Source organism: Falco cherrug, chromosome 13, assembly GCF_023634085.1.
Source record: "Falco cherrug isolate bFalChe1 chromosome 13, bFalChe1.pri, whole genome shotgun sequence".
In the NCBI taxonomy this organism is placed as follows: domain Eukaryota; kingdom Metazoa; phylum Chordata; class Aves; order Falconiformes; family Falconidae; genus Falco; species Falco cherrug.
Genome location: NC_073709.1, coordinates 2,916,364 through 2,926,683, shown reverse-complemented (window position 1 = coordinate 2,926,683; position 10,320 = coordinate 2,916,364). Strand labels below are relative to the sequence as shown.

Here is a 10,320-nt window from a genome sequence, read left to right as displayed (position 1 = left end):
GAAAGTCCCTTCTCCAATCGTAATTGTTAAAATTGCATTTTTAATAAAGGCTGCCGACAGTCAAACAGTCCAGAAAAGAGCAGAAACCAGAAGCTTGACTGCACAAAAGCCACTCTACTGTTACTCAGTGTGGTTCACCCTTCTCGCGCCTGCCTGCCTTTGAGCAGCATCCCATGGGCTGGCCCGGCAGCTCTTAGGGACACCTCAGCCCTAAATAACCTGCAGAAGAGCAGGTTTCTGCTGTGGCTGGGAATATGCTCTTCGGACCTGTCTGTTCCCAGCTGGGAAAGGCGGGCTGCAGCGGGCTGCTGTTATGTCTTTGTGGAACAATAGGGTCTCCCTCTGGTGGCAAATTCCACCCGAGGTGTGCTGACATCGCAGGCAGGGATGGGGCTGCAGGACTGCAGAGCTGGCTCCCAGCTGGCTGTGTGGGGATCACAGCTGCACAGCCCCAGCTGTCTGGCTGCGGGGATGAAGGGGCTCATGGCCCCACCGAACCCAGCCTCTGCTGTGGCGGGGGGGGGGTGTCCCAGGATGTCCCAGCAGCACCACTGGCACAAGCTTCCCACAAAAGCCTCTGGAGGACCAGGCACACGATGCCTCCCATCACACAATGCATCCCATCACACAGCGCATCCCATCACATGATGTGTCCCATCACACAGTGCACCCCACCACACTATGCACCCCACCACATGATGCATCACCCCATGACCAGAGCCCAAATGGTCTCAGCTGCGGCCAGGTCCCTGGGCTCGGGACACGGCGCCTTGCCCACATGCAGCGCTCCTCCAGCTGCCTGCACCCCGCGAAGGGATGTCTTTGCCTTGGGGCTGTGGCAGATGCTAAACATCGAGTTGTTGTTTGGGGTTTTGGCAGGTTTGCAACAGTCTTGGAAGGGAATGACTCAGGCACTCGCACACCACCCCAGCAGGACACTGATTAAAAGGATCAGGCTCTGCGCTATGTCTCTGTCCAGCCCTAGCACTGTTGTCTCACTCATCCCAGACATCCATCAGAGCCCCTGGTCCCGTCTCCACAGGGCAGGAGCACTGCCCCATGCTGCATGGGATGGGGGAGATGAGGAGCCACTGCTGGCTGCCCACACAGCAGGGTGCTGTGAGCCCAGCTGACAGCAAGTACTGGTGTGAGCACAGGGTGCTGGGGGGCAGGAGGGGGGGGGGGCGCGGAATTAGGGTGCCTCCAGCCTTGAAGCATCCCAAGGGCCTAGGCTTTAGGAACTAGAAGGTGGTGCAGAGCTAGATGTGGCTGGCAGCACCAGACAGCTGGCTACGGGACACAGCACAGCATTTTCAGGCTATTTCTGCCTTTTTACGATGGGCTGCCACCACAGTGGTGGGCATTGCCACTTACCCAGCCCCCTCTGCAGCGCAGGACCTCAGCACCAATAACCAGCATCTCCCAGCTCCCCAGCAGGAGGGCTTTTTGGCAGTCCTATACAAAGGATAGACTAGTTTCTTCAGGCTTTCGAGCAGTGAGGTTTCTGCGTTGAGGATGTGAAGGGCTCCTCTCACCTCCCAGCTCAGCAGAGTCACAAGAGAGGCAGGGCTTGGGCTGTGCCTACGTTCCCCTCTTTCCTGGGAGGGGTTGTATTTCCCCAGCTGCTGCAGCCCCAGGGTAGACAGAAAGGCCATCCATGCTGTGTTCTAGCTTTAAGGGTGTTGCTGTCAGTCACCTTTTGCAAAGCTCCTCTGCCGTATACTTGATTGTAGCTTTAAATGGATAAACCTGGCAGGGGACTAGCCACAGCTGTTAGTCATCCCTCTCAGGTGACCTGTCCATCCTCACATCCTTTAAAAGGTAGCCAGTGACAGTTTAGTGGCAGATCTTGCTCTGGGGCAGCAGTACTCCTGCCTACTTAAAATTCTCTCCTTTCCCTACTGTGCTCTGTAGACAGTTGCAAAGACCAGCTCCAGCTGGTGGCTTGAAGCAGCAGAGGCAAAACTGAATTTTGCCACCCTGAGGTTGAAGGTAAAATCATTTCCTTGAGGTGGGATGTCAAAGGTGGCATCCACCTCGCTCCTTCCCTCCCTCCCACAAAGACACACTCTGCAAAAAGCCAGGCGTGTATTCTCCTGCCAGGATATTTTCTCCCTGCCCTGCTGTAGGACCTTCCCCTGCTCCAGACAATGAAGGGACCGAAGCCAATGGCAGTGGCTGGTGAGCCAGGGAATGCAAAAGCCCAGTGGAGCCCATCCTCAATGTGCCCCAGCTGGCTGGACAGGAGGGGGATAATGAACCCTGGTGGGTGGGCTATGAGGGGCAGCCCTGCTGCCAGTCCCCCCGCTCACCTGTGGCCAGGTAAGGCAGGTGGGTACCAGCCCCAGGGCTGGGGGACAGCCACCCATCTCCCTGCTTGTGCCCAGAGCTGGCCTCTAGCCCCACAGCATCAGGAGTCATCCACCCAGCAGGGCCACCGCTCCGCCAGTGCAGAACCCCAAACCTGCACGTGCAGTTAGGCACGGGGAGCAGGGCTGCAATACACTCACAGCAACGCAGGGCCCTCGGCTGGGCGGGTGCATGAATCCAGAGCTGACATGGAGCGATTCCTCCCAGCCAAGGGCTCGGAGATCCCGCCGGGTCTCTGCCACTCACTGGCAACCTGCAGATGCTGTCTGAGGCTGGGGGGCACCGGGAGAAGTGATGGTGCTCAGCCAGACCCCAGGCGAAGGAGGTCAGTGGCATGTGCCCACGGTAGTCATTTTTTATTAAGGTTTGTTATTATAAAAATATATCATAAAATGTGGCACGTTTGTCCATTTCTACTCCGGGGCAGAGGCACCGGAAGGCTGGGACGGAGAGGGCTCCATCGCATAGCCGGAGCTGCTCCCTGGAGGAAACGTGCTCCCTTGGGCTGGGACAGAGCCGGGGATGCTCTGAGCAATGTCTGGGGATGGACGCATTCACTGCCCTGCATCCAACAGTCTCCAGGGACACGGGAAAGAGAAAGAAAAACTGAAAACAGTGGGAGGGGGAAAAAAAAGACAAAATAAAGAAGAAAAACTGAGTCTCTTCTGTCATCCCTTTCTGATCCGATGGAGGTAAAGCATCCCTCTGGGCAGCACGAGTGAATGTCCCGTCCTGGCCGTGCTCCCCTGCACGGGATTTGCCGTGGGAAGATGCCACCTCTCACTGCCCAGGCTGTCTCCTCATCCCCACAGGCAACTGGCAGAGGTGGTGGCACTTTGGGTACAGTTTGGTGGCACTTCAGGCTTCAGGTACAGTTTGCCGGTGCTTATTCCAAGCGTTGCTGTCTCTAGACTGCTGCTCCACAGCTCTAGGAAGAGGAGGCTGGGATAGAGAGTCCATGGATGGTATTTAGAGGGTCTGGAGATTTCCCCACAGGGCTGGCAGGTTTTCTGTCCACGACTGCAAGAAGGGTAGAAGGGGAAAAAATAAAAACGACAGCAGCATGGCTTGATGGACTCCGAGCACATCGCTGCAGCTGGGCATGTCCTATGCTTACATGCACATGGACCCCCTCCGACAGCCCCCCAGGAGCAGCTCTGGGCCCCCCACCTGCCTGCCCCCAGGAAAGCCACCCCTTCCAAAAGGGGCTGCCAGGCTCCATGTATCAGACCTCTCCAAGGGAGTTGGAGAGGAAAGGGGGGATGGATGCATCCTCCAAGCACTACAGATGGTGACAGACGCCCTCTGCCATCACTGGGGGTCCGGATCTGCTGGGGGAGGTGACCCAGACCCATCCTAGCCACACAGAGAACACATCCGATGCACTTTCTTAAAGTCTGTGGCCAGGGTGCCCTGGGAGGGGACTGTGCCACCAGGAGAAGGATCTGCACACCATGCCTGCTGCGGCTCAGCTCCTCCTGGGCTTCCCCCCAGCCCCAGCTCACCCCAGGCACAGCACAGCCCCGGGAGGCATCGCGGTGCAGGGCCCAAGGTGCCATCTGTCCCTCCTCACCAGCCCTCGGGGAGGGGACGCAAAATATCCCAGGGCTGCTGAGGGCACCGAGCAAGCAGGGAGGTTTTTCTGGGGAAATAACGGCTGTGAAATCAGAAAAGGTCTGAACCAGAGGGGGAAATCGCCTGGCTGAGTTTACCTTTAGCTTCTCTTTCTTTCTTTCTTTCTCTCTTTCTTTCTTTCTCTCTTTCTTTCTTTCCTTCTCTCCTTCTTTCTTGTCTTCTCTCTCTCTGCCCCCTTCCTCTCGCACTGCCCATCTCCCCCTCTGCCCTCCCGGTGCGGGAGCAGGTGTGGAAAGTGGGAGCCTGGCCAGCCACCCCCGGAGCGGAGCAGGGCTACCCACGCTCCCTGCACCCACGCAGCCCTTCGTCCACCATCCCCGCTCGGGGCCAGGGGCCACGCTGTGCCTAATAATCCGGGATTTGGTTTGCCCCAGATACGGAGCACAACCAGAAAACCAATCCGAAAAAAATTAAAAAGAAAAAAAGCTTTTAAAGGGGAAGAAAAAAGAAAAAAAAAAAAGAGCAACAAAAAGACTGCAACAAAACACAAAACCAAAAAACACAAATGTTTAAAGAAAGTCTGTGGGCCTTTCGGCAGAGGCAGCTTGAAAATTAGCAAGTCAGAAAACTCAGCCTCCAAGTCACTTAAAATACCTCAAAAAATAGACTAAATGCACGCAGGTAATCTCTCCTCCTCCTTCATTCATTTCTTTCCTTCCTTCTTTCTTTCTTTCTCACTTTCCTTTTCTCTCTTTCCTTGTCATCCTCTCCCTCACTTTCTCGCAATTTGTTTCTCTATTTTTTCCCCAAATAACTGATTTACAATTATCTATTTTCACCATTGATAACTCGTCCCTGTTAGCTGAGAGCTGATGGTATAACATGCAGCAGTTAGCTGTAGTTAGAAGTGGTAAAGGGTTGTGTATATATATATATATATATATATAAAAGAAAAAAAAAGCCAACAAAACAAAAACCCAAACCAAAAAACCCAAACACACACTACCAACAACAAATTAAAAACACAGAAAACCAGCAATAAACAAGTGGAATAGTAAGTGGGAAATGAATTGCAAATGTGAAAAAGAATAGAAAGGTTAATACCACGAAAAAGGAGAAAGACACCAACAGGGATTTCATACGCAGAACAGAGGGGCTGGGATTTTTAAAACGAAACCGCCAATGGAGGAAATAAAGCTTCCGTCAATGAAGCGAAATAATTAGCAGGAGGTGAGAGAAACGTCCCTGCTATCTGCCTCCGGGTCGGACCCCCATCCAGGGGAGCCTCGGGGGACACCCCCCCACGCACCGCCCGAGGCGGGGCGGCTGCGCCGGTAGAGCCCGGGCCAGGCTGCGGCGGGGTTGCCCGGTGCCGCATTGCACCGGCTGCAACCAGGCGGGGGTCCGGGGGGAGCAGCGGGTCCTGCCCGACCCCGCCGGGACGACGACCCCCGGCCGGGGGTGACAAGCACAGGATGCGCCCGAATCCCACCCCCCGGCGCTGCCCAGCGCGCACCAGTGGGCACGGAGAGGAAGCGGGGGACCCCCGTCCACACCGGCGCTGCGCGGCCGGAGCCCGGACGGGAAGGGGCTGCCCGGGGACACATCGAATGCTGCGCCGGGGGGCGCCGGGGGGCTCCCAGCCGCCGGAGGGGCACGGAGAGGAGCGGGGCCGCCCAAGGCGTGCGCAGCTCCAAGGCAAACGCCGGGGGCCGCGGCCGCCAGCCCAGCTGAACCGCCCGACAGCCCTCACGGCGGAGGCGGGGGGAACATTACGGATATTTAAAATATTCCGCGAGGTGACCCCTGCTCGCAGGTCGGGGGGCCGCCCCGCGTCCCTCACCCCCCCTCGCCCCGTTCCCCTCCCGCACCTGCGCCGCGCCGGGGGTGCCCCCCGTTGTCCCCGTCCCCCCCCGCTCACCTTCCCTCCCGGGCTGCTTGAACGCCATCGCCGTGGCCAGGTCGCCGCCGTGCACCGCCACGCCGGGCCCGTGGTGGGCCAAGGGGGTCCCCTGCGGCTGCCAGGGGTGGCCTGGGGGGATGTAGCCGCCGGCCGGCCCCCCGTAGACGCCGTGCTGGTTGGAGGGGGGGTAGGCGCAGGCTGGGAGGAAGCCGCCCACCGAGGAGAGCCCCGGGGCGGGCTGGGGACAGGCACAAAGAGAGAGGTAGGGTACACGAGGGCGGGGGGGGGGGGGGGGGGGGGGGGGCGCACCGCGGAATTACAGCGGGGGCTCGGAACAACCCGCCCGGGGCTGGCTGTCGGGGGTGCCCCCTCGGGGAGGGGGTGGCCGGCGGGCCGCGGCGGTGCTGAGCTCGGGCGGAGGGGGAGTGGGAATGACGGGAAATCGCCCCCCCACCTTGCCCCTTCCTGCTCCCACCCCGCCTTGCCCCCTTCTGCCCCCCATAGCCGTTACCTGCGGGTACTTGATGTCTCCTTCCACGGCAGCCTTGTCGATGCCGTTGACTGCCTGGGCCGGGGGGAAGGCCGTCCTGTTCACGCTGGGCCAGTCTTCCATTTTGGGGGGGTAGGCAGACCCCTCCGTGCCAGCCAGAGCCCCTGGGGAGGACAGCGCGTTAGCCGTCGCACCCCTCCCCCGGCGTTCGTCCCTCCGGAGCAGGGGTTGGGGCGAAACGGGGGGAAGACCCGGGTGCTTAAGTGCCCGTTGGTATGAAGCCGATGGGGGGCACACAGCCCCGCCTGGCCTCCCAGTCCCCCCAGCATCCCGCGGGCACAGCCCGCTCCCCCGCCAGCAGGGCCGGGGTGGCCCGGGGAAGGCTCGGTCCCGACGGCCGAGATCGGTACCTGCTTTGGTACCACCCCGGGGGGAGAGGCTGCCGTACCCCCCAGATCCCGTCCCTCCGCCCAGTTCTCCGCGCCTCCCCATCACTTCCATGCTCCCAATAATTTAGGAGGCCCAATTTCTTTTCTGACGATTGTGATTTATAAAAGTGACATCGGAATTTTAAAGATAAACGATTTCACGGAGGGAAACGCATGCGGTTGATTTACTCGGGCTTTTGCAAGGATAAAAGGACTCGCACCCCCACACACACACCCGGCCACGTCCCGTGTCCGCCCCCCCCGCCCCGGGCCGGCGCTCGGGGCTGCTGGCGCTCCCCTCCCTCCCGCGGCTGCCCAGCGCCGGCCGCGCCGGCCCCGCCGCTCCCCCATCCTCCTCCCGGCTTTTAGGAAAACCGGGGCAATTTCTCGGCGGAATCCCGGGCAGCGCAGGGCCTGTTTTCCGAGGGGGCTTTCCGCCTTCTTTCTCCCTCTTTTTCCTCTCCCCTGGTTTGTTTTCTCCCCCTTTTTACCTCCTTTCCGTATTTCTATATACTATTACTTTTTTCCCCTTCGCAAAGGGAAATTCAGGGCTCCGAATTTGCGGTCGGCAATCTATCATCCCTACGAAAATATTTTCCACATTTTTCATAAAAAGTTCAAGATGTCTGAGCCTCGACGCATCTGGCCCTGCCGCCCCGTCCTGCCGGAGCGGCGTGCGGCGATCAAAAAAAGCCAACAAAACCCCCAGAAAGAAACGGGGGGGGTGGGGGGTGGGGGGGGTGGTGTCGCGAAAGACCCGCTCACCCGTCTGCTCCACGAAGGTGCGGATGCCCAGGATGTTGGTGACGGAGTGGGCCGAGGGCCACGAGCGCGGCAGGCTGACGTGGGCCGCCCCCACGGGCGCCCCGGGGTGCCCCCCCATCTTGGCAGCCGGCGAGGCCATGGGGCTGGGGTAGGGGTACTGGTAGATGTGGTTGTAGGGCAGGGCGGGCTGGGGCGGCGGCTGCTTGCCGCCGTCGTAGGGGCCGGGCTGGGAGAGGCTGCCGATCTTATTCCGCAGGATCCTGCTGATGGAGCTGACCGAGGGGACGTTGTACTTGTCGCAGACGCCGTCGGCCAGCAGCCGGTCGCGGATCTCCCAGGCGAAGATGCCGGGGTCGCCCTGCTTGTAGTCTCGGATGTGCTTGACCACGTTGGGGGTGGTGACCCGCGGCTTGCTGCCGCCGATGGCCCCGGGCAGGATGGAGCCGGTCTCGTTGTACCGGGCCAGGATCTTGCTGACGCAGCCGTGCGAGACGCGGAGCTGGCGGCTGATGTCGCAGGGCCGGATGCCGAGCTGCGCCAGCTCCACGATGCGCAGCCGGATGGCGTTGGGCAGCGGCCGCCCGTTCACGAAGACGCCGCCCAGCTGGTTCACCTCCCCGTACGTGTGCTCTGCGGCGGGCGGCCCCGGCCCCGACGGGCCCGTTACCGGCGGGCCCCTCACCGGCGGGCGGCCCGCGACGCCGGCGCGGAGGGAGGGAGGGGGACCGAGACGGGGACCAGCACCGGCACCGGGGCGCGCCGCCGCGCAAGGCCGGGCCCCGCCGGCGCACGTCTAGAGTGGGACGGGGACGGGGCTGCGACGGGGATGGGGGGGGGAAGGAAAAGGGGGGGAGGAAAGGAGTGGGGGAGGAAAGGAAAAGGAAAAGGTAGAGGAAAGAAGAGGAAAAGAGCGGGGAAGGAAAGAAGGAAGGAAGGAAGGAAGGAAGCAAGCAAGCAAGCAAGCAAGCAAGCAAGGAAGGAAGGAAGGAAGGAAGGAAAGAAGGAAGGAAGGACGAGGAAAAGAGCCGGGAAGGAGAAGGACAGGGAAAAGGGGGGGGAAGGGAAAAGGGGGGGAAAAGGGAAAAGGGGGGGAAAGGGAAAAGGGGGGGAAAAAGGGAAAAAGGGGGGGGAAAGGGAAAAAGGGGGGGGAAAGGGAAAAAGGGGGGGGAAAGGGAAAAAGGGGGGGGAAAGGGAAAAAGGGGGGGGGAAGGGAAAAAGGGGGGGGAAAGGGAAAAGGGGGGGGAAAGGGAAAAGGGGGGGAAGGGAAAAGGGGGGGAAGGGAAAAGGGGGGGAAGGGAAAAGGGGGGGAAGGGGGGGAATAAGGGAAAGGGGGGGAATAAGGGAAAGGGGAGGGAATGAGGGAAAAGGGGGGGGAATGAGGGAAAAGGGGGGGGGAATGAGGGAAAAGGGGGGGGGAATGAGGGAAAAGGGGGGGGAATGAGGGAAAAGGGGGGGGAATGAGGGAAAAGGGGGGAAAAGGGAAAAGGGAAAAGGGGGGGAAAGGGAAAAGGGGGGGAAAAGGGAAAAGGGGGGGAAAAGGGAAAAAGGGGGGGAAAGGGAAAAAGGGGGGAAAGGGAAAAAGGGGGGGAAAGGGAAAAAGGGGGGGAAAGGGAAAAAGGGGGGGAAAGGGAAAAAAGGGGGAAAAGGGAAAAAGGGGGGAAAGGGAAAAAGGGGGGAAAGGGAAAAGGGGGGAAATGGAAAAGGGGGGAAAGGGAAAAGGGGGGAAAAGGGGGAAAAAGGGAAAAGGGGGGAAAAAAGGGGAAAGGGGGGAAAAAAGGGGAAAGGGGGGAAAAAAGGGGAAAGGGGGAAAAAAAGGGGAAAGGGGGGGAAAAGGGAAAAGGGGGGGGAAAGGGAAAGGAAAAGGAGGGAAAGATAAGAAGAGGAAAGAAAACCGAGAACGAGACAGAAAGGGAGAAAGAAAGGAAGGGAGAAAGGAAAAGACAACAAAGAAGAAAGAAATAGAGAAAAAGGAGAAATAAAGACAGGAAAACAAAAGAAGAAATAAAAAAGATAGAGAAAAGGAGGGAGGGGATGGAGAAAAGGAGGGGGGGAAAGACAGAAAAAAGAAACAACGAGAACGGGCAAAAGAACCGAAAGAAGCGAGCGGTGTGAGAGGGCCGGAAGGCAGCGGCGAGGAAGGGGGAGCCGAGAGCCTTCCCAGCCGGGCACGTCGTGCCGGACCCCCGCCCGCCGCCACGACGACCCGGAGAGCCCCGCTGCAGCCAGGCCCCTCGGCCGAGCCGCAGCTACGGGGCTGGGGCCGGCGGGCGGGGGGCCGGCCCGGGGCCCCCATCCTCTCCGCTCCCGGGTTCCCCCCACCCCACCATCCATCCCCGCGAAGGGACACCGTCCCGGAGCCCTCCCCGCGGCCGCCCGCGCTTACCCATCGCCCGGCGCCGGGGGAGCGCCGCGCCGCCCGGGGGGGGAGCACCGCCTGCCTGCCGCACCGCAGCCCCGGCCCCGGCCCCGGCCGCCGCCGGCCCGGCATAGAGCACCCGGGGAGCGGCGGAGGGCGGGCCGGCGGGGCGGCAGCCGGCGGCGGGGCGCGGGGGTGTCCTGGCGGCGCCGGGCCGGTTCCCCACTCGCGGGGAGCCCCCGCCGCTACTCGGATCAATTTGACGTGGGAAGCACGTCAATCCCGGCCGTCACGGTGCAGGCCCCGCCGCGGGCCGCCCATTGGCTCCCGCGCCGCTCCTAAATGGCCGCGGCCGCCGCTCCCCGCCGCCGAGCGGGGGCACGGGGGGGCCGGCACCCTCCGTCCGCCCCCGCGGGACCAGCGCCCCCCGCGG

At 60.9% G+C, this 10,320-nt stretch overlaps 1 protein-coding gene across 1 annotated transcript; it reads right to left on the bottom strand.

Moving 5' to 3' along the window:
* Positions 1-2,734: 2,734 nt before the first annotated feature.
* Positions 2,735-10,019, bottom strand: PAX1 (paired box 1). The gene is made up of 5 exons (XM_055725986.1): positions 9,915-10,019; positions 7,532-8,324; positions 6,360-6,502; positions 5,867-6,086; positions 2,735-3,390 (listed from the first exon to the last, which is right to left on the bottom strand). Exons 1-5 carry the CDS (start codon positions 10,017-10,019, stop codon positions 3,299-3,301), a joined length of 1,353 nt encoding a protein of 450 aa, XP_055581961.1. The 3' UTR covers positions 2,735-3,298.
* Positions 10,020-10,320: the final 301 nt, after the last annotated feature.